The following is a 23,622-nucleotide window of genomic DNA, read 5'->3' as shown; positions in this document are numbered from 1 at the left end:
AGTACATAAGACAACTCCAAAAGATGGAGTCAGGGAAAAGAGCGCTTAATCGGGGAAGGTCTCTTGGAGGACTGGGTGACCTTAATAACGCTTTGAAAGTGGGGAGAGTGGTGGCCTGGCAGTATATGGAGGGGAAGGGTGGAAAAAGAGGAAAGGCAGAGGAGAAAGGATTTGGCTTAGAGTTTCCCCAGACGAGGTCAAAGCTTGGCTCGGCCTAGGCCAGCCACACCCAAGGAGCCTAGTATGAGTTTATCCAACTCCTACCCTCATCCTTCCCCCTACAGACACCTCTGGGCTTCCCTCAGTGATGCCCCCTGACCAGAAACTCCCAACAGTAGCACCTTCTCCTCGGGTTCCCCGGGCCTGGAGAGGATTTGCAGGGGAAGAACTGGCAAGGGCCAGGCCGAGGTCATGTTCCACTGAAGCGGGAGGTGATCTGAGGCTCTGAGACAGGTAGGTGTCTCTACCCGAGCCAGTTCCCATATTCCCTCAACTTCCCAGGACAGGCCCTCTCTGGAGTCTCGTTACACCCTCTGCCCTACCCTCTCCCTCCTGAGAAAAGAGTTACCTCGTTTCCTTCTCTGAGCAGACCCCAAAGTCCTCCATTTCCGCCGGCTACAAAATTGACGGCCCTCCACCTCCCGGCTCCTGCGGGGCTCCCCGGACCTTCCCATCCCTCCCGAGAACGTGCGCTGTCTCCCTCTCCCGGGCCGGGTCCCACGTCTGCCCCTTTCCCCCGGGAGAGGCCCCCGCCGGTGTGTGTGGGCGGAGGGGCTGGTGTGGGTCGGTGGATCAGGGTGCAGGCTGGGGGCTCCGGGCCCAGCGTGGGCGGGAAGAGACCAGCGTCACATCCGGGGCCCCGGTCAGTATCTGAGTGGCCCCTCGCTCCCTGATTGGGCAGGACCGACCACGGCAGGCGGGTGTCCCCACTGCTGTGGAGGGCCTGCGTCCCAGAGCCACGAATCCCACTGCCAGCCTGTCCCCCCACACCCCACGACTGTTCTGTCCCCTAGGATCTGGGCCCCCGCCGGGATCGACGCCGCACCCCGTGAGTGGGGGGAATTGGGGGTTGGGGGGAAAGGGGAGGTTTGGGAACCTCAGGAGCGGGGGAGGGGCGGCCGGCCAGTATCCCACAGGCACTGACCTTTGTCGGGAAGATTACAGCCTCTTCCTGGAATGGGAGAAGCAGGACAGAGCAGGGGGAGGTGGGTGGGGGGTGGGGATGGTAGGAAAAGCCCTGCCCTAGGGAAAGGAAACACTGCCAAGGAAGGCTGTAGGGCCTCCCTGCCCCAGGCCAAAGGGACACAGCCCAGGGAGCAGTGGACGGGCGTCCCTGCCCCGTATGGAGGTGGACGTAGCCAGCGCCAAGGGAAGAGGAGAGGAGCGAGTGAGTGAGCCAGCGCGTGCAAGGAGGGCTTGAGAGACCCAGTCTCGGGAACTTGTCGAGGGGTGAAAGGGAAGAGTGCTAGAGGAAGCCCCAGACCACTGCCCTGGCCGAGCCCATCCCCGTCTGCGCTCTAGAGTCCGGGTCCGGGGGGCTGAAGGTGGGTCGCTGAGGATGGGGTCGAGGGGAGGATCCTAGCCAGGAGGGGGGCCCCGGGCCTGTTGACAGACCTACAGGAAATCCCAATATTGAATCAGGTGCAGACCCCTTTGCGAAACTCGTGTGAAGAGGAGAGAGCCGTGTGGGGGGTCTTGGGAGGGGCGTCGGGGGGGACCTCCGGGGGAAGGGGAGGCAAGAACCAGGCAAGATCAGGGATCAGAGGACAACCCAGCTTCACCCAACAGACCCCCTGATCCTTGGGAGCCAGGAGGTTCTTAGAGAAGGTGACGGGCATAGTAGCATCACCTCTGCCATCCCAACGCCAATCTCAGCCTCAGCGGTGGAGGCGAATCAAGAACAGTAAGAAGTACGGCGAAGGGAGGGGGCTTCAGTTTGAATAATCAGAGGAAGGAAGCTGTCCCCTCCCCCCTGACCCTTCCTTCCACCTTCTCCCCCTTTGCTCCCAGACCCTGTAGCTCCCTGCTCCCCCAAATCTGGGTCCTTTAAGTCTTCCGTTGCCCGATTCTCTCCTCTAAGCTTCCCCAGCTTCTTAGGGAAGCCCCGCCCGGCCACCTTCCGTAACCATCCGCGACTCAACTCCACCACCTTCTCTCAGCTGCCGTTCTTTAGTCCAACTCTCCACCTCGTTCTGCTCCTTAATAAAAATAATAATAATAATGGCATCTGATAAGTGCTACGTCCAAGCTCTAAGTGCTGGGGTAGATACAAGGTGAGCAGGTTGGACTACACTCTTGGCTCACACTCTTCATTCCCATTATACAGATGAGGTAACGGACGCAAGGTAACGGACGCACAGGGAAGTGAAGTGACCGGTCACACGGCAGACCAGTCCCACCTCGGCCCTTCGCCCAGGTCCCTCTCCCCCGCTCTCAGGCCCTGCCTTCAGCCCCCCTGCTAGTCTCCAATCAAACAACCAAGTTTGCTCAGGAGCTCAGAGTTTGTAGAGCATAAATGAGCCATTTCCTGTTCCTGTGTGAGCATAACACTGCCCCCAACCTACATCTTCCACCGGACTGGGGGGGAAGAGCCAGGGGAGGGATGGGACCCCACACATACACACTGGGAAGTCATAAGCGACCTTTATTCCTTGATCCCAGTAGCTGTAGTAGTCAAAGTAGTAATATAGTAGTTTTATTAATAATAATAATAATAATGACGGTATTTGTAAAGCGCTATGTGCCAAGCACTGTTCTAAGCACTGGGGGGATACAAGGTGATCTGGTTGTCCCCAAGTGGGGCTCACAGTCTTCAACACCATTTTACAGACGAGGGAACTGAGGCCCCGAGAAGTGAAGTGACTTACCCAAAGTCCCACAGCTGAGAAGCGGCGGTGCCGGGATCAGAACCCATGACCTCTGACTCCCAAGCCTGGGCTCTTGTCACTGAGCCACGCTGCTTCTCTAGTAGTAGTAATAATATAATATTATAAGTAATAATTATAGTAGTAATGAGTATTTGGGCCTTCACCCCATCAGCCCCACGGCACTTACGTACACATCTATAAGTGATTTATTGAGCGCTTACTCCGTGCAGAGCACTGTACTAAGTGCTTAGAAAGTACAATTCAGCAACAAATAGAGACAATTCCTGCCCACAACGGGCTCACAGTCTAGCAGTGGGGAGACAGGGGTCAAAACGAATAAACAGGCATCAATAGCATCAGTGTAAATTGAATTATAGATACGTATCATTAATATAAATAAATTGAATTATAAATAAGTACATATATACACAAACGCTGTGTCCGGCGGGAGGGAAAATAGAGCAAAGGGAGCTAGTCGGGGTGATGGGGAGGGGAGGGGGAGCAGAGGAAAAGGGAGGCTTGGTCTGGGAAGGCATCCTGGAGGAGGTGAGCCTTCAGTAGGGCTTTGAAGGGAGGAAGTGTGATTGGCGGATGTGAGGAAGGACGGCATTTCAGACCAGGGGTAGGACGTGGGCCAGGGGTCGACGGCGGGACAGGTGAGAACCAGGCACAGTGGGTGTACACTCTATTGTACTTTCCCAAGCGCTTAGTACGTGCTCTGCACAAGGTAGACTCAGTAAATGCGATTGATTGATTGGTTAGCTGTACGTCCCGCAACTGGTCATTGGTGTTCTGTCCTCCTGTCACCCTCAGGGCGAGCCCAGTGAGTCTACCCCAAGCCCACCTCACTGTGCCACAGAGGTGCCCGAGTCCAAACCGCCTCCATGGCCTCGGGCCGGGTGCCGGGGAGAGGGCCCCATCCAGGGAGCCGCTCGGGCCAGATCCCCTGCCCGGCATGGAGCTGACTGGTGAGTTGGACACGGACACACCCTCTGGGGGCCAGCGGGGAAGGGAGTGGGGTGGAGGAGGGGGGACTGGGGGAAGGAAGAGACGTTTTAATAAGGGATATTGCCCTGGGGCGCCAGGGCGGTGTGTGTGTGTGTGTTGGGGGCGGATTTGCGGGGGGAGGCGGACAGGGGACAGTGCTGGTTCAAGAATCCCGAAGCCCCCTTTAGAGCCGAGGTCCAGAGTCATTGATTCTGGGGTTCGGGCCAGAGTTCAGATTGGGAGTTTCCTCTTCTGCATCCCCAGAGATCTCTCTTCCCTCTTTCACTTCCCTCACCCCAGGGCTGCTCCTCGTGGCCTTGCTTCTCCTGCCCGCGAGATTGGCATTCACCAGCTCCGCTCCAGCCTGTGACCCCCGACTTCTGAACAAGCTCCTCCGGGACGCCCGGGCCCTACAATCCCGGCTGGTGAGAGGACACCCCCTGGGAACAGGCCCCTTCTCCTTCCCCAGCGGTCCTCTGATCAGCCGTCAGACGACAGGCTCCGCGCACCCCTTGGCCTTCCCTCCACTGCGCCCCCATCCTCCCCCCCACCCACCACCACCAAACCCGCTGGTGAGAGTGGTGATAATGGTCCTGTTCAAGGCCCACCGCTCCACAGCCACTTCCCACTTCTCAGTACGGGCCCGGGAGGCAGGAGGACCTCAGTTCTAATCCCAGCTCTGCCACTTCTGCGCTCCGTGACTTTGAGCTAGACACTTCGTCCATTCGATCGTATTTGTTGAGTGCTTACTGTGGGCAGAGCACTGTACTAAGCACTTGGACAGTACAATACAGCAATAGAGAGAGACAATCCCTGCCCACAATGGGCTCACAGACAGACATCAATACTTCTCTGGGTGCCTCAGTTCCCTCATCCGTAAAAATGGGCATTAAGATTGCGAGCCCCATTTGGAACAGGGACCGTGTCCAACCTAATTAGCTTGTACCTACACCGGTGCTTAGTACAATGACTGGCACATAGGAAACGCTTACCCAATGCCACAATTTTTATCATCATCATCTTCTCCCACAGAGTCAGTGCCCAGACCTCAGCCCGCTCCCCCTGCCCGTTCTGCTTCCTGCTGTGGACTTCAGCCTCCGGGAATGGAAAGCCAAGACAGTGAGACACGCCACCCCCCTCGACGGGACCTCGGTCTACCCCTCCCGACCCCCAGTTACCCCCAAATCTGAGCAGCCCCAACCCGCTCCCTAGTCTTCCCTCACCTCCCGCCACTTCAATCTCCAATTTCACGCTAGACTCCCCTGCCCCGTCACCCGCCGCTTCCCCTTTTCCTTCCCCTACTCCGGGCAGGAAGAGTATGTCTCTTCAGGGTTTCTCCCCTGACATCCCTTGTTTCCCAGGAGCAGATCAAGGGACAGGAGGTCCTGGGGGCAGTAGCCCTACTGATGGAGGGAGTCGGGGCAGCCCAGGGACAACTGGAGACCAACTGCCTCTCCCGCTTGCTCGGGCAGCTTTCCGGACAAGCCCGCCTCCTCTTCGGGGCCCTGCAGGGTCTTCTTGGAGCCCAGGTGAGAAATTTGGCCAACAAGTACTTCTTCCCATTGGCCCCCATGGAAACGACCTCAGCGGGAGCAGGAAGGAAGGGATTGAAGGGATTGTGATGGAAAGGGAGGGAGGTGTCAGGTGGGCAAGGGTTGAGGCCATCCCTCCCTCCTAGGTGCCAGCTCTGGGTTCAGGCCACCCGTCCTCCTTGAGTTTACAGCTGGGGGGTGGGGGGTGAGGGGGCGGGGAGGGGGAGAGGAGGGAAGCCTGGGAAAGTGCATATTTCTTCTCGCACTTAGAGGGGCTGTGTTTGCATTCGAGCCAGGGTCTCTGCTTAGGACTCTGGCCTCAGGCCCATCCTCTACCCCCAGCCTCTCCCCCAGGACCGGGTGACGGCTCACAGGGACCCCGACGCCATCTTCCAGAACTTCTGGCAGCTGCTGGTGGGAAAGGTGCGTTTCCTGCTGCACGGACCCACTCTCTGTGCCAGGCGGGGCCACCCGGTCCCCAGCCCCGCAAACGGACTCCTCAGACCTTCGGCCGGGAGATCCGGCAGAGGACCGCCGGACAGAACCCCCGGACCTCGGGCCACAACACCGGGCCTGGCGGACCCAGCCTCCGGGCTCCCGGGCCGAGCGTCCGCACTCTTGAATGTGACTTCCGGGCCTGTGGGGCCAGCTTCCGGACCCCTCCCGAACATGACTTTCGGGCCCTCGGAGCGAGCCCCGGGACCCCCACCTGTGACTCCCCCACTTCGGGACAACGCCACTGGATTCTCAGGCAGAACTCCTGGATCCTTGCCCAGTCTCCCCAGCAACACAGATGGTTTTCCCAGACTCTCATACCAAGCCTCCGGGTCCCCCACTCCTCTGACTGGACTTCCCGCTCCCTCTCCGAACCCGACCGTCCCTATGCCCAGCTCCTCCACCCCCCTGGCTTCTCCCTCAGCCACCACTCCCGGCTCCTTCTAACCCTCTCCCAACTACTGGTCTCCTCCTCGGGGTAAGCCTCGTGGAGGCGGGGAGGAGGGGAGGGCCGGGCCTGCATCGCGGCTCTCCCGCTCTCCTCCACCCCCCGGGAGCCCAAGAAGTCCTGCCCATCCCCACCGATCGTGATCCCCCGGGGGCATCATGCTGTACACCACAGAACAGCTACAGGTCCCTATTCCGGACCCTCCAAGCGCCCCCTGATGATCCCCCTCATCTCAGGGGAAACGACAGGGCAGAGGGACAATGAAACATTTTTCATTCTATTCTAATTCCCAGATGCTATTTTTCTAAAAAAACACCCCACAAAACAAAACAAGTTTGATGGTATGTGTCAGAGAAATTGCTTGTCCTGAAACGAGAGTCCCTCCCTCCGGTCCTAACCTCCAACTGTCTCCTGGCTGCTCCTCTGTGGACTGTATCTCCCCAGTAACCACCAGGGTCTAGCCACAACAGGGGAAGGGCTTGCTCGTGGATGGCACCAGAAAGGACAAGTCCTCTCCCGTAGCTATCCTCGGCAGCCCAAGCCAAAGCCGGTGGCTTCCCTCACGGTTCCCAAGCCACTCTTGGACTTCACGCTGCCCCAGTGCTCCGGGCCAGCGGCCATCCTCCTCAGCCATCCTTCCGCAGGGATTTTTCTCTCCTCCTCCCTCCTGGAAAGACCGGTTTCTCCCTAAATCTCCTAAGGTTTCCTTCCCACCTCACATCTAGCATTGTCTACCGTGTGACCTTGAGCAAGTCACTAGCTTCTCTGTGCCTCAGTTACCTCTTCTGTAAAATGGGGATGAAGACTCTGAGCCCCACGTGTGCGAGGGACAGCGTCCAACCTGACTACCTTGGGTCTACCCCAGCGCTTAGAACAGTGTGTGGCACTTAGTAAGTATTTAACAAATACTATCATTATTATTATTAGCTATGCCAGGGATTTGGACAAGAGCAGTGCCTGGAGCAGCAAAGGAAGGGAGAGCTCCCGAGGCTACCAGTGAGAACCAAAGAAGAAATAATAATAATTATAGGACTTAAGTGCTTACTATGTGCCAAGCACTGCTCTAATCGTATTTATTGAGCGCTTACTATGTGCAGAGCACTGGACTAAGCGCTTGGAATGGACAATCCGGCAACAGATAGAGACAATCCCTGCCCAACGACGGGCTCACAGTCTAAACAGCGTGGCTCAGTGGAAAGAGCCCGGGCTTCGGAGTCAGAGGTCATGGGTTCGACTCCCGGCTCTGCCACTTGTCAGCTGTGTGACTGTGGGCGAGTCACTTCACTTCTCTGGGCCTCAGTTACCTCATCTGTAAACTGGGGATTAACTGTGAGCCTCACGTGGGACGACCTGATTACCCTGTATCACCCCCAGCGCTTAGAACAGTGCTCTGCACATAGTAAGCGCTTAACAAATACGAATATTATTATTATTATTATTAAACGGGGGATATACAAGTTAATTGGGTTGGACGCAGTCCCTGTCCCACATGAAGCTCAGTCTTAATCCCCGTTTTCCAGGTGAGGTAACCGAAGGCCCAGAGGAGTGAAGTGACTCGCCGAAGGCCACACCGCAGACAAGTGGCGGAGCCGGGATTAGAACCCAGGACCCTCTGACCCCGAGGTCCGTGCTCTACCCGTTCAGCCCCGCTGCTTCTAAACGATCCCCGGGGCAGGAGAGGAGGACTAGGCTTCTTCCGGGAAGGCTAGCGGGGAGACTCCGGCCTCAGCCAACCGTGTGGACTCTTGGTCCCGTCAAGCCCCGACCGTCCCAGCTGGGCAGACAGCCTGGGGATCGTTGGGCTGAGGGAGCGGACTCTTACTTCCCTCCTGTGGAAGTTGCGGGAATCACAGACGGCAGCTTGGCGGGCTTCTGCGGGTACAATCATAATAACTATAATATTTCTTAAGCGCTTACTAGGTGCCAAGCACTAAGTGCCGGGGATAGATACAAGGAGATCAGATCGGACACCATCCCTGTCCCACGTTGGGCTCACTGCCTCAATCCCCATCTGACAGATGAGGTAGCCGGCCCGGAGGAGCCAAGTGACTTACCCACGGTCACACAGCAGACAAGCGGTGGAGCCGGGACCGGAACCCAGGTCCGCGCCGTACCCAGGAGGCCACGCTGCTTCTCTTGTACAAGGAAGCGGACGGCCCGGGCCCCCGTCCCAGGAGCCGCCAAGTCCAGAATGGCCTCTGCAGGCCCCCTGCCACTCCGCTCCCACAGTCAAGAAGGCGGTGGGCTGGCGGAAGCGGGGAGAGGCTACCTCGGCGTGGGACGCGGGTGGAGAGCTTGCCCTTCCACTACAACGCGGCGACCTGTGCGGCTCAGCTCCACCGAGTCCAACCCACTTAATAATCGCGGTATTTGTTAAGCGCTGACTCTGTTCAGGCACCGTACTGAGCCTTGGGGTAGATACAAGCTAATCAGGTTGGACACAGTCCCTGTCCCGCATGGGACTCGGTCTTAATCCTCATTTTACAGAGGAGGCAACTGAGGCACAGGGAAGTGAAGTGCCTCACCCAAGGGCACTCAGCGGGCAAGTGGGGGAGCTGGGATTAGAACCCATGACCTTCCGACCCCCAGGCCCGTGCTCTAGCCACTATGCCCCGTTGCTCTTCCACCCACTTCCAGTACCATCTTTGCCCGTTCTTCTTTTCTGCTTTCGGCATAGACAAAGATAGCCCTCCAGGTCCGGAAGCTGGGAAAGCAGAACGGGGGCGAAGTGGGGGCGTCTCACTCCAGCACTAACCCAAAAAGAAAGTGGGGACTCATCCTAACCAATTTATAATAATAATGTTAATGTTGGTATCTGTTAAGCGCTTACTACGTGCAGAGCACCGTTCTAAGCGCTGGGGGAGATACAGGGTCATCGGGTTGTCCCGCGTGAGGCTCACAGTTAATCCCCACTTTACAGATGTGGTAACTGAGGCCCAGAGAAGTGAAGTGACTCGCCCACAGTCACACAGCTGACAAGTGGCGGAGCCGGGATTCGAACCCATGACCTCTGACTCCCAAGCCCGGGCTCTTTCCACCGAGCCACGCTGCTTCTCAACGATCAATTCTCAATTTATCGCTCTGGCTCAATAACGTGGAGGGCAAGACAGTAATTCAAAGACGCCGGATGTTCCGAGGCCTTCCCGGGTAAGTCACGCGCCGAGCAAGACACAGAAACCCCCGGCGGAGATGACCGATGCAGAGATCTCCCTCAGAGGTATAATCAGCAAAATAACAGGGCTGAGCGGTTAGAAAGTATCGGTATAAATCTCGGGTAGAGTGGAACTGCTCACCAGAGAGAGCAGGGGTGCAGGAGACAGGGAGAGTTCCCGGCTCCTCCGGTGTACTTTACTCCCGTTGAGAACAGTCGAGACGAAATACGTCCCTTTATCGTAAATGTGAGCCAGCCCCGGGGACAGGCTGTCCTACAAGGACAGGATCCCCGGGTTCTTGGTCCCAGATACAGGGCAAGACCGGTAGAAATGACACGAAGCGGAGTGACTCGGGGGAGTTCCTGGAATCCTAAAAATGGAGTTTGACCCAAACCACAAAGGAATTCAGAGGCAAACATACCCTCACATAGGGAGGAAGATCTTTCCAGTTCCAGCCGGTCCATTATCCGAGCAACTCCCCATTCCTCACTGAGACCGGTTTCGAAAGTGGGCCACAGGAGGGTGCTGCCTGGTTTTTGGTTTTTCTTTCCCCAACGGTATTTTGTTAAGCACTTACTATATGCCCGGCACTGTACTAAACGCTACAAGCTGATCAGGTTGGACACGGTCCCTGTCCCACCCGGGCTCACAGTCTCAATCCTCATTTTACAGATGAGGTCACTGAGGCCCGGAGGAGTCAAGCGGCTTGCCTAAGGTCACACAGCAGACCAGCGCTTAGCCTGGGGCTCTGCACACAGTAAGCGCTCAATAAATACGACTGAATGATGTGATCGAGCCAGATTTAGAACCCAAGTCCTCTGATTCCCAGGCCCATACTCTTTCCACCAGGTCATGCTGCTTCTATGTGCCAGGCAACCTACCCTTACTTAAAAATCACCTCCTCCAAGAGGCGTTCCCAGACTGAGCTCCTCTTCCCCCTCTACTCCCTCTGCCATCCCCCCTTTACCTCTCCGCAGCTAAAGCCTCATTTTCCCCTTTTCCCTCTGCTCCTCCACCTCTCCCTTCCCATCCCCACAGCACCGTACTCGTCCGCTCGACCGTATATATTTTCGTTACCCTATTTATTTTGTTAATGAATTGTACATCGCCTCGATTCTATTTAGTCGCCATCGGTTTTTACGAGATGTTCTTCCCCTCGACGCTGTTTAGTGCCATCGTTCTCGTCTGTCCGTCTCCCCCGATTAGACCGTAAGCCCGTCAAACGGCAGGGACCGTCTCTATCTGTTGCCGACTTGTTCATCCCAAGCGCTTAGTACAGTGCTCTGCACATAGTAAGCGCTCAATAAATACTATTGAATGAATGAATGAATACTAAGCACTGGGGTAAATACAACCGTTGTTGGGTCGGGATTGTCTCGGTTGCCGAACCGTACTTTCCAAGCGCTCGGTACGGTGCTCCGCACACGGTAAGCACTCGATAAAGACGCCTGAATACAAGCTGATCAGGTTGGACAGAGTCCATGTCCCACGTGGGGCTCACCATACTATGCCCCGTTTTACAGGTGAGGTAACTGAGGCACAGAAGAGGTGGCTTGCCCCCGGTCACACGGCAGAGAAGTGAAGGAGCTGGGATTAGAACGCAGGTCCTTCTGACGCTCAGGCCGGTGCACTATCCACTAGGCCACAGTGCTTCTCTTGGGCCAAACCCCAAGCCCACAGACCTGTCTCCCAGGAGGGACCACCCTCCCTCCTCCCCCTCCTCCATTCCCGTTGGCCACCCAAGAGCATCCTGGCTATTTCTTCAAGGCTCTCGAGCTGGCAACTCTGCAAATCCGCCTCAACAGTTTGAGTCTTCAGTACAGTGCTTGAGGAGGATTCATTCCCACGCACTTTCCCCCTCTGTTCATTTTTTCCCCTCCCAGTGAACCCCCTAGCGCGGCAGCAAAAGCTTCTTTCTCCACCCCCCCGCAGAGCTCATTTCCAACCCATTTCCCTAAGCTCCACTTCCAACACCTCCGAAAGGATCTGAAAATGACAGGTCAGGAAACACCCCGGGAGGCAAACCGCTCCCCCTCCCCTCCACACCATCTCCCGGGCTCTCCCCAGGATCCACAGCCCCCACAAGGAGCGGAAATGGCAGGCTTTGTTTGGGGTGCACTGTAACTTTTCCAGCTTAGCTGGAGCCCTTCTGGGTCACTGCTGGGAATTTCCCTGGGGGGGCAATGAGGGCCAACCCCCCGGGGTTTTCTCGGGAGTGAGGGAAGAGGCTGCCCGGGGCGGAAACGAGTTTCTCCGATCCCATCCAGAGCCCGTGTTCGGCCATATGAGATTCTCCAGCCACCCAACAATGGGTGTGCTCATTTGCTCCTAGTTCTGTAAGCACTGCCATTTCCTTTTTTTCCCCCCCTCTCACTTTCCAGCCAACAGAGCTGCAGATGGATGAGTTCCATTGTCTAGGCCAGCAAGACCGGACCGCCTGCTTCATTGGTATTGCGGCTCTGTCCTCACTGGTGTGTGCAGCGGGCAGGGGTTTCCAAGGTCGGGGTCGTCGGCAAACGCCTCCGCCATTACCCTCCACCCGAGTCACTAGGCGACGCGGAGGCTGGCTCCTGCGACACCCGCGTGCCAGCTCCTCCTCGGCCCAAGCCCACTCTCCCGTCTTATCTCCGGGTCTGCGGGACCACGCTGGGCCGGGCCACTGACTCTCGCCCGAGACGACGTGAACCGACTTCTTAGGAAGCGCTGGCGGGGTGTGGGGGAAGTCTGCCCGCCTGCCAAGTTTTGCCCGGGCCAAAAGGGACAGTAGCTCCCAGCTTGAGGCCATGACAACAACAGACTCCTCGCACTCAGTGCGGCAGAGGGAGGTCAGCCCCGGGACCCCCGCATCGAGGGTTAACGCGGAGGCGGGCTCGGCCCTCCACCCTGACCCTGGAAGACCCCTTCTGGGGACGTTGGCTCCGGGGCTCGGACAGAAAAAAACGATGCGGAGAGGCAAAAACAGAGACCCTCCTGGGCTGGTGGAAGAAAACACGGAGGAAAGCAATCTATAAAAGTAAAATTTAATGTCGGGGTCATCAAAACACCGTAACCTCCGGCTCATTTTGAGCTACTCCAGTTTTATCCCAAACAAGGTTCACGGGAGCGGGGCCGATCTCCCCCGTCGGCACGGGCCCCGTGGCGGAGGAGCGCGAATCCCCAGATGGATACCAAACTGCCGCCCTGCGCAGAGTCCGGACGACCCCGCCTTACCGGCAGCCGGCTGCGGGGAAGAGGGCTGCTCCTTGGGCTTGAATCCGGGCCGGACTGGCTGGGGTGGGCCCGACGCATCGGCCCACCGGGCGTTTGGGAGAGAAGAGAGTCCCGGAGAGGTAAGTCCGTTCCCAGATGTGGCTAGCCAAAGTTCTGGCTCGCCCTCTGGCCAGGTCGGCTCCCTGGGCCTTAGAAAGCCAGCTTCTTCATCAGCAGGTAAACCCTGGAGTCCACTTCGAATCCATGCAGATTGTTGGCATCGCCCTGGAGCCTCATGAGTAGTCCCCCGTACGACACGTAAGCAGAGCTGAAACGAAAGGACCATTTCCAGGGCGGAGCTGGGTCTCCGACAACAGCCGCCAGAACTCCACCATTCTCTCCCCAACTCTATGAGATGGGTCCAAGTGGGGAAACCGAAGCAAAATGGCTCCGCTTTTTGAGAGGGAGCCACTGAGCGAACAAGGAATTCTTTGCCTCTTAAAAATGATTTATTTGCCCCTTGAATCCTAGAGAAAGGGACCCCTGGGTCACCCGGGATGCAATCGCTCCACTTGGGCCTCCGACCTGCCCCGAGCCGAGCCTTGGGACCAAACGGTCACCGGGATCGGCTGAGGCGGCACTTCCGAGAAGCGGGGGCTGCCCAGGAATGGTGTGTTCGTACGATGGCAGTGGTTTCCAAGTGCCGCTGAGGATCGGCCCAGCAGCCAGTGGAAACACGGTACGTGTGCTAGGCTCCCACACAACCCTACAGTGTGGGAGAAGAGAGGCAGTGGAGTGAGGAAAAGGGAAAAGCTTTGTCTCCACAGGGTGGTGTCTCCAGCTCCTCCCTTTTGATCTCTCTACGCCCACCCACTTATTCATATTCTCTCTCACTCTTTCTCCCCATCTCCGCCTCGGGAGGCCTCTTCCACTGACTCCTTCTCCTTTCCCTCACTGTCTGGCTAATTTATGGGCTCAGTAACCACAGAATGCATAGGCTTTACCCAAGTCTCTCTATGCCCAGGGAGGTAGTAGGACACGTCACCATGAGTCTGCCCAAGGCAGGGAATGAACAAAACAGCCCACAACGCCAAAAGATAGAGGGGAATGGACCTGGGAGGCTTTAAGAGTTATTCGAGAAGAAAGGACTGCAAGCTCGTTATTGGCAGGGGACCAGATCTGCTCATTCTTTTGCACTCTACTCTCCCGAGCGATCGGTACAGTGCTCTGCACACAGTAAGCGCTCGGGAAATACGACTGATTGATGGACGCGTGCCCTAACGGCCACACTACAGATCTGTGGGCTGTGGTCTAAACTCGGGGCAGAGCCAGGGAACAAACTCGGATGCACCGCCTGCTCCGGCTCCAGAAACCTGCCTTCTGACCGGGCAGGGCGGCAGGCTCTTGCAAAAAGCACAGCCGAACTTACAGGCGTGTCGCTGCTTCCGTGGAAGTTTCGTCTCCCTCAATCCTGTACACTTTCCCGTACATTACATACTCAAATTGGTCAGCCCTGTGGAAAGCAAAAAGAAAAGACGTGAGGCCTGAGAGCCCGGCCTGCAGAGCACCGTCATCGTCCTTTCCAGCGTCTCCAGAAAGCCACTCTTCAAAAGAGGGGAAACTGAGGCATGAGGCGAGAATGACTTTCTCAGGGTCCCCGAGATTCTGCTAAGAGCCAGACTCCTGGGGTTTCCTAGAGTATCCACCTCCTGGAGGGATTCCCACAGCTCTGCAATGTTTTACCTCAAAACGATTTTACTTTTTTTAATGGTATCTGTTAAGTGCTTACTAGGTGCCAGGCCCTGTACTAAGTGCTGGAGTAGACACAAGCTAATCAGGTTGGATGCGTTCCCTGTCCCGCCCAGGGCTCACAATCTTAAACCCCCATTTTACTGATAACAATAATGTTGGTATTTGTTAAGCGCTTACTACGTACAGAGCACTGCTCTAAGCGCTGGGGTAGATACAGGGTCATCAGGTTGTCCCACATGAGGCTCACAGTCTTCGTCCCCATTTTACAGATGAGGTACCCGAGGCGTAGGAAAGTTAAGTGACTTGCTTAAGGTGACACAGCAGACAGGTGGCAGGGGCAGGATTAGAACCCAGGTCCCCCTGACTCCCGGGTCTGTGTTCTATCCACCAAGCCACAGATAACAGTGGCGTTTAGCACCTTCTACGTGTCGAGCACTCTACTCAGTGCTGGGGTGAAAGAACATAATCAGACCAGACACACAACCTGGCCCACATGGGGCTCACGGGAAGGGAGAGGAAGTATTTAAATCTCCATTTCTACCCTCTTCTCTCACACCCAGCGTCATCAAATGGGTGTAAGTGGAGCAGCTCAAAATGAGCTGGAGTATTTAGTGGGAGGAGGAGCATAAAACTACACCAAGAGGGTTGGGAGTCACGCAGGACAACAGACACGGTCACCCGAGGAAAGAGTCACCTACTACAAGATCCCAACCCCCCGACAAGCCACCCCCTTGCCTTCTTCCTCCCTCACCTGGATGGTCTGTCATCCGTGGGATTGTACTCGCCATCGTCTAGTGTGCCGTCTTCATACAAGGTGCTGGCAATGACCAGTCGGAACTTGTCCCCTGAAAAGCACCGGAGGCCAAGGGTGAGGGTCACGCCGAGTGACGGGATCGATTCATAAATACGTGCTCTGCACACAGTAAGCGCTCAATCAACACTACTGAATGACGTGAACCAAAGCAAGGGACCTGAGAGGCAGGAGCCCTCCCTCCCTGGAGGTTCCCGGGCAGGAGTTGTTCCTGTTTCTCTCACTCACCAAGATCCACAGGGTAGATCTGTATATTGACATCCAAGATTAGATCCATCTTGAAGGACTCGCTCTCGCAGTGCAGACGAGACACTAGTAAGAAAGGCAGAAAGGACGGCAGAGGTGAATTCCTGGCACAGGCCACCTGATCTCTAATACAACATGAGCTTCGCTCTTAACCTGGTTCGCCCTTGGGTAACAAAAGGTATTTGTTGAGCACTTACTATGGGCCAAGCACTGTTCTAAGCGCTGGGGTGGATACGAGTTCATCAAGTTGGCCAAGGTCCCCGTCCCCCCTGGGGCTCACGGTCTAAGAACAAGTATCTCATCCCATTTCACAGTTGAGAGAAGTTGGGTACAGAGAAATCAAGTGACTTCCCCAAGGTCACACAGCAGGCGAGTGGCGGATATAGGATTGGAACCCAGGTCACGTGGCCTAGCGGAAAGAGCACGGGCCTGGGAGCCAGGAGGACCTGGGTTCTAATTCCGGCTCTGCCACTTGGCCGCTGTGTGACCTTGGGCAATTCACTTAACCTCCCTGTGCCTCAGTTACCTCATCTGCAGAATGGGGATTAAGACTGTGAGGCCCATGTGGGACAGGGACTGCGGCCTGACTGCCTTGAATCTACCCCAACATTTAGAACAGTGCCTGACGCATAGTAAGCACTTAACAAATACCCTATAAAGGACCTCTGATTTTGAGCTCCTCATCTAATCCCAGCTCTGCCACTTATCAGCTGTGGGACCTTGGCCAAGTCACTTAACTTCTCCGTGCCTCAGTTCGTGGCTCAGTGGAAAGAGCCCGGGCTTGGGAGTCCGAAGTCATGGGTTCGAATCCCGGCTCCGCCACCTGTCAGCTGTGTGGCTGTGGGCAAGTCGCTTCACTTCTCAGGGCCTCAGTTCCCTCATCTGGAAAATGGGGGTGAAGACTGTGAGCCTCGTGTGGGACAATCTGATTACCCCGTGTCTACCCCAGCGCTTAGAACAGTGCTCTGCACACAGTAAGCGCTTAACAAATACCAACATTATTATTACCTCATCTGGAAAATGGGGATTAGAACTGTGAGCCCCAGATGGGGCAACCTGATTACCTTGTATCTACCCAGCGCTTAGAACGGTGCTCGGCACATAGTAAGCGCTTAACAAATACCCAATTATTAATTATTATTATTAATCTATGCCTAACAATAACTGTGGTACTTGTTGAGTGTTTAAAAAGTGCTAAGCACTGGGGTAAATACAAGATGATCAGGTCAGAAAGAGCCCCTGTTCCACCTGGAGTTCACAGCCTAAGGGAGAAGGAAAACAAGTATTAGCTCCCCCCCCCCCCCACATTAGATGAAACCGTTAAGTGACTTCCCATGGTCACACAGCAGGTAAGGGGGTGGAGGGGAAGCAGCGTGGCTCAGTGGAAAGAGCCCGGACCTGGGACTCAGAGGTCACGGGTTCGAATCCCGGCTCCGCCGCCTGTCAGCCGTGTGACCGCGGGCAAGTCACTTCCCTTCTCCGTGCCTCCCTTCCCTCATCTGGAAAATGGGGATTAAGACTGTGAGCCTCCCGTGGGACGACCTGATGTCCCCGTATCCACCCCAGCGCTCAGAACAGTGCTCTGCACATAGTAAGCGCTTAACAAATACCAACATTATTATTAGAACCCAGGTCCTGACTCCCAGGTCCATCCACTAGGCCAAGTTGCTTTTCTTTTGGTCCCATATGGCTCCTAAAAGGTGTTCTGGTCTGGGATAAGGGAGACCTCGGGGAGAGGACGGACACCCCACCCTCTAGACTGTACACTCGTTGTGGGTAGGGCACGTGTTGTATTGTATCCTCCCAAACTCTTAGTCCAGTGCTCCGCCCGGCGCAGGCACTCCATAAGGGCAAGGCCAGTGGTCCACAACTAGCCCACGTCTCTGGTGCCCGCTTCCGTCCAGCCGAGGGCACTTGGGTATATGCTAGTCGTGGGTCACGCCAATAATAACGTCGGCATTTGTTAAGCGCTTACTACGTACAGAGCACTGGTCTAAGCGCTGGGGGAGATACGGGGTCATCAGGTGGTCCCACGTGAGGCTCACAGTCTTCACCCCCATTTTCCAGATGTGGTAACTGAGGCCCAGAGAAGTGAAGTGACTTGCCCACAGTCCCACAGCTGACAAGTGGCAGAGGCGGCATTCGAACTCATGACCTCTGACTCCCAACCCCGGGCTCTTTCCACTGAGCCACGCTGCTATTCTCAATCTGGGTCCCTCGTGCCATCGTGCCCAACAAACATGGTGTGTTGGGGCAGACACTCTTTTTCCCCCCTCCTACATTGTGAGCCCAGTGTGGGCAGGGATTGTCTCTCTTCGTTGCTGAACTGTACTTTCCAAGCGATTAGTACGACGCTCTGCACCGAGTATTATCGAATCGAAGCGCTTAGTACAGTGCTCTTCACACAGTAAGCGCTCAATAAATACGATTGAATGAATAAGCGCTCAATAAATACGACTGAATGAATGCCACTGACGATGAAGTCTCTGCGTCGTGTGAAAAGTGAGAAGCTAGGGAGGGTGGAAGCTCCTGGGCTCTAGTGGGGGGTGGAGCTGGAGTCTCCTACTAATAATAATAACGTTGGTATTTGTTAAGCGCTTACTATGTGCAGAGCACTGTTCTAAGCGCTGGGGGAGATACAGGGTCATCAGGTTGTCCCACGCGAGGCTCACAGTCTTCATCGCCATTTTGCAGATGAGGCAACTGAGGACAGAGAAGTGAAGTGACTTGCCCAGAGTCACACAGCTGACAGGTGGCAGGGCCGGCATTCGAACCCATGACCTCTGACTCCCAACCCCGGGCTCTTTCCACTGAGCCCGCTGGTATTTGTTACGCGACTACTATGTGCCAGGCACTGTACTAAGCGCCGGGGTGGACACGAGGAAATCGGGTTGGACACAGTCCCTGTCCCATGGGAGGCTCACGGTCTCAATCCCCATTTTACAGACGAGGTAACTGAGGTACGGGGAAGTGACTTGCCCAAGGTCACAGAGCAGACAAGTGGAGGAGCCGGGATTAGAACCCACGACCTTCTGACTCCCAGGACCGTGCTCCATCCCTTACGCCAGGCCGCTTCGTCCATGTCTGTCCGAGGAAGGCGATGGGGAGGGATGCAGAGTGACGGGGAAAGTTCTTCGAGAGGGTGAGAGGAGGAGATTAATCCATCCACGGTATTTATTGAGTGCTTACTAGGTGCAGGGCACCATGGTTCATTGGAAAGAGCGCAGGCTTAGGAGTCGGGGGGCCACGGGTTCTAATCCCGCCTCCGCCACCTGTCAGCTGTGTGACTTTGGGCAAGTCACTTAATTTCTCGGTGCCTCAGTGACCCCATCTGTCAAATGGGGATGAAGACTGCGAGCCTCACGTGGGACAACCTGAATACCCTGGATCTCCCCCAGCGCTTAGAACGGTGCTCGGCACATAGTAAGCGCTTAGCAAATACCAACGTTATTATTAGAAAAGTGCTCTGCACATAGTAAGCACTTAACAAATACCAACACTATTATTATTAGCCTGGCTCCACCAGCTGTCAGCTGTGTGGGCAAATCACTTCACTTCTCTGAGCCTCAGTTCCCCCATCTGTAAAATGGGGATTAAGACTGTGAGCCCCACGTGGGACAACCCGATTACCCTGTAACTTCCCCAGCTCTTAGAACAGTGCTCGGCACATAGTCAGCGCTTAACAAATACCATTATTACAGGGTGGCTCAGTGGAAAGAGCCCGGACTTGGGAGTCAGAGTTCATGGGTCCCAATCCCGACTCCGCCACTTGTCAGCTGGGTGACTTTGGGCCAGTCGCTTCACTTCCCTGGACCTCAGTTCTCTCATCTGCAAAATGGGGATGAAGACTGCGAGTCCCACGTGGGACAACCTGACTACCTTCTATGTACCCCAGCGCTTAGAATAGTGCATGGTACATAGTAAGTGCTTAACAAATACCATCATTATTAGTATTATTCTCTCTGCCTCAGTGACCTCATCTGCAAAATGGGGATGAAGACTGCGAGCCCCACGCGGGACAACCTGACGATCTTCTATGCTCCCCAGCGCTTAGAACAGTGCTCTGCACATAGTAAGCACTTAACCCAAGTCATCATTATTATTACTCTTTGGGCCTCAGTTCTCTCATCTGCAAAATGGGGATGAAGACTGGGAGCCCCACGTGGGACAGCCTGACTACCTTCTATCTCCCCCAGCGCTTAGAACATTGCTCGGCACATAGTAAGCACTTAACAAATGCCATCATTATTATTCTCTGCGCCTCAGTGACCTCATCTGCAAAATGGGGCTGAAGACTGCGAGCCCCACGTGGGACAACCTGATGATCTTCTATGCTCCCCAGCGCTTCGAGCAGTGCTCGGCACATAGTAAGCGCTTAACCCATGCCATCATTATTATTACTCTTTGGGCCTCAGTTCCCTCATCTGCAAAATGGGGATGAAGACTGCGAGCCCCACGTGAGACAACCTGACGATCTTCTATGCTCCCCAGCGCTTCGAGCAGTGCTCTGCACATAGCAAGCGCTTAACCCATGCCATCATTATTACTCCTTGGGCCTCAGTTCTCTCATCTGCAAAATGGGGATGAAGACTGCGAGCCCCACGTGAGACAACCTGACGATCTTCTATGCTCCCCAGCGCTTCGAGCAGTGCTCTGCACATAGCAAGCGCTTAACCCATGCCATCATCATTATTACTCTTTGGGCCTCAGTTCCCTCATCTGCAAAATGGGGATGAAGACTGCGAGCCCCACGCGGGACAACCTGACGATCTTCTATGCTCCCCAGCGCTTCGAGCAGTGCTCTGCACATAGCAAGCGCTTAACCCATGCCATCATTATTATTATTCTCTGGGCCTCAGTGACCTCATCTGCAAAATGGGGGACGAAGCCTGGGAGCCCCACGTGGGCCAACCTGATGACCCGGGGTCAACCCCAGCGCTTGGAGCAGCGCTCTGCACAGAGTAAGCGCTTAACCCAAGCCATCCTCCATCGTCCTTCGTATCATCAGGAGGAAGGGGTTGTTAGATGGGGGGGTCCTCCCGGTCCTTACCCCGGTCGAACTTCTTTCCCTCGGGGTCGATGTCCTTCACGTCGAAGATGTCCTCGAAGAGAATGCCGGCCATGGCGGGGGCGCGAGGCCGAGCGCGCGGGACCACGGCCGGGCGCCAGGCGCATGCGCACCCGCGCGGGGAGGGCGGGCCCGGGCAGCGGCCTCGGGGACCACTTCCGCTCCCATCCACCCCCGCGCCGCCCGTCGGGGAAGAGGTACTTCCGCCCCGAGACGAGTCGGCGCCTGCGCAGATCCGCGGAGCGGGGGAGGGGCCGGCGATTGGCTGAGGGCTCGTCCGGGGGCGGGGGCCTCGAGGGGGGGAGGCCACGCCCACTCTGACGTCACTCGGAGGGAAGCCCCGCCCCCACTGGAGCGCTCTTGGGGCCCCTCGCCTCATTTTCCCCCCCCTCCACGTTAATCATAATAATAGTAATAATGATAATACTATTTAATAATAATGATGGTACTTGTTAAGCGCTTACTATGTGCGAAGTATCCTCCACGTTATTAATAATAATAATAATAATGATGATGGAACTTGTTAGGCACCTACTATGAGCAAAGCCCCCTCCACGTTATTAATAATAATAATAATGGTATTTAATAATAAGGATGGAACTTGTTAGGCACCTATGTGCGAAGCTCCCTCCACATTATTAATAATAATAATAATGGTATTTAATAATAAGGATGGAACTTGTTAGGCACCTATGTGCGAAGCTCCCTCCACATTATTAATAATAATAATAATGGTATTTAATAATAAGGATGGAACTTGTTAGGCACCTATGTGCGAAGCTCCCTCCACATTATTAATAATAATAATAATGGTATTTAATAATAAGGATGGAACTTGTTAGGCACCTATGTGCGAAGCTCCCTCCACATTATTAATAATAATAATAATGGTATTTAATAATAATAATGGAACTTGTTCAGCACTTACAATGTGCGAAGCCCCCTCCACATTAATAATAATAATAATAATAATGGTATTTAATAATAATAATGGAACTTGTTAAGCACTTACTATGTGCGAAGCCCCCTCCACGTTAATAATAATGGTATTTAATAATAATGATGGTACTTGTTCAGCACTTACTATGTGCGAAGCACTCTCCACGTTAATAACAATAATAATAATAATAATAACGAAACTTGTTAGGCACTTACTATGTGCGAAGCACTCTCCACGTTATTAATAATAATAATAATGATGGAACTTGTTAGGCACTTACTATGTGCAAAGCACCCTCCACGGTAATAACAATAATGGTATTTAAGAACAATGATGGTACTTGTTCAGCACTTAGAATGTGCAAAGCACTCTCCACGTTAATAATAATAATGGTATTTAATAATAATGATGGTACTTGTTTAGCACTTACTATGTGCAAAGCACCCTCCACAATAATAATAATAATGATGGAACTTGTTAGGCACTTACTATGTGCAAAGCCCCCTCCACGTTAATAATAATAATGGTATTTTATAATAATGATGGTACTTGTTCAGCACTATGTGCGAAGCCCTCTCCACGTTAATAATAATGGTATTTAATAACAATGATGGTACTTGTTAAGCACTTACTATGTGCGAAGCCCTCTCCACGTTAATAATAACGGTATTTTTAATAACAAAGATGGTACTTGTTCAGCACTTACTATGTGCGAAGCACTCTTCACGTTAATAATAACGGTATTTTTAATAACAAAGATGGTACTTGTTCAGCACTTACTAGGTGCGAAGCACTCTTCACGTTAATAATAATGGTATTTAATAATAATAATGGTACTTGTTTAGCACTTACTATGTGCGAAGCACCCTCCACAATAATAATAATAATGATGGAACTTGTTAGGCGCTTACTATGTGCAAAGCCCCCTCCACGTTAATAATAATAATAATCGTATTTAATAATAATGATGGTACTTGTTAAGCACCTACTATGTGCAGAGCACCCTCCACGTTAATAATAATAATAATGGTATTTAATAATAATGATGGTACTTGCTCAGCACTTACTATGTGCAAAGCACTCTTCATGTTATTAATAATAATAATAATAATGGTATTTAATAATAATGATGGTACTTGTTCAGCACTTACTATGTGCGAAGCACTCTCCACGTTAACAATAATAATAATAATAATAATAATGATGGAACTTGTTAGGCACTTACTATGTGCGAAGCCCCCTCCACGTTAATAATAATGGTATTTAATGATAATGATGGTACTTGTTAAGCACCTACTATGTGCAAAGCACCCTCCACGTTAATAATAATAATGGTATTTAATAATAATGATGGTACTCGTTCAGCACTTACTATGTGCGAAGCACGCTCCACGTTAATAATAATAATGGTATTTAATAATAACGATGGTACTCGTTAAGCACTTACTATGTGCGAAGCAACGTTCTAAGCACTGGGGGGATACCTTCAGTAGTATTTACTATTACTATTTGCTAGTAATAGTAACTAGTAGTGATACAAGGTGATCAAATCGTCCCCCATGGGCCTCACAGTCTTCATCCCCATTTGACAGATGAGGGAACTGAGGCACAGAGAATAATGATGATGGCATTCGTTAGGTGCTTACTATGGGCGAAGCACTGTTCCAAGTGCGGGGGGGCATACAAGGTGATCAAATCGTCCCACGTGGGGCTCACAGTCTTCATCCCCATTTGACAGATGAGGGTACTGAGGCACAGAGAATAATGATGATGGCATTCGTTAGGTGCTTACTATGGGCGAAGCACTGTTCCAAGTGCCGGGGGGGATACAAGGTGGTCAAATCGTCCCACGTGGGGCTCACAGTCTTCATCCCCATTTGACAGATGAGGGTACTGAGGCACAGAGAATAATAATGATGGCATTCGTTAAGCGCTTACTATGAGCAAAGCACTGTTCTAAGCGCTGGGGAGGATACAAGGTGATCAAGTTGTCCCACGTGAGGCTCACAATCTTAATAGAAGCAGCGTGGCTCAGAGGAAGGAGCCCAGGCTTGGGGGGTCAGATCATGGGTTCTAATTCCAGTTCTGCCACTTGTCAGCTTTGTGACTCTGGGCAAGTCACTTGACTTCTCTGG

The 23,622-nt window shown here is 53.9% G+C and overlaps 2 protein-coding genes across 2 annotated transcripts; one reads left to right on the top strand and one right to left on the bottom strand.

Moving 5' to 3' along the window:
• Positions 1-3,611: 3,611 nt before the first annotated feature.
• Positions 3,612-6,654, top strand: THPO (thrombopoietin). The gene is made up of 5 exons (XM_029077102.2): positions 3,612-3,835; positions 4,155-4,279; positions 4,887-4,973; positions 5,216-5,383; positions 5,729-6,654. Exons 1-5 carry the CDS (start codon positions 3,823-3,825, stop codon positions 6,326-6,328), a joined length of 993 nt encoding a protein of 330 aa, XP_028932935.1. The 5' UTR covers positions 3,612-3,822; the 3' UTR covers positions 6,329-6,654.
• A 5,833-nt stretch (positions 6,655-12,487) lies between these two features.
• On the bottom strand, positions 12,488-20,649 carry POLR2H (RNA polymerase II, I and III subunit H). Its single transcript, XM_001511332.6, has 5 exons — positions 20,530-20,649; positions 15,462-15,545; positions 15,174-15,267; positions 14,100-14,183; positions 12,488-12,998 (listed from the first exon to the last, which is right to left on the bottom strand). Exons 1-5 carry the CDS (start codon positions 20,600-20,602, stop codon positions 12,881-12,883), a joined length of 453 nt encoding a protein of 150 aa, XP_001511382.1. The 5' UTR covers positions 20,603-20,649; the 3' UTR covers positions 12,488-12,880.
• Positions 20,650-23,622: the final 2,973 nt, after the last annotated feature.

The sequence above is a fragment of the Ornithorhynchus anatinus genome, chromosome 1 (genome assembly GCF_004115215.2).
Source record: "Ornithorhynchus anatinus isolate Pmale09 chromosome 1, mOrnAna1.pri.v4, whole genome shotgun sequence".
Lineage (NCBI taxonomy): Eukaryota > Metazoa > Chordata > Mammalia > Monotremata > Ornithorhynchidae > Ornithorhynchus > Ornithorhynchus anatinus.
Note: the sequence above shows the minus strand (reverse complement) of the source record. Positions and strands in the feature narration are given on the sequence as shown.

Coding starts and splice junctions, on each gene's coding strand:
- THPO (XM_029077102.2), top strand. Junction 4,974..5,215: donor GGGAATGGAAAGCCAAGACA/GTGAGACACGCC, acceptor CTTGTTTCCCAG/GAGCAGATCAAGGGACAGGA. Junction 5,384..5,728: donor AGGGTCTTCTTGGAGCCCAG/GTGAGAAATTTG, acceptor CTCTACCCCCAG/CCTCTCCCCCAGGACCGGGT.
- POLR2H (XM_001511332.6), bottom strand. CDS start 20,602: ATGGCCGGCATTCTCTTCGAGGACATCTTCGACGTGAAGGACATCGAC. Junction 15,268..15,461: donor GATCTACCCTGTGGATCTTG/GTGAGTGAGAGA, acceptor GGTGCTTTTCAG/GGGACAAGTTCCGACTGGTC. Junction 12,999..14,099: donor ACGGAAGCAGCGACACGCCT/GTAAGTTCGGCT, acceptor CTTTCGTTTCAG/CTCTGCTTACGTGTCGTACG.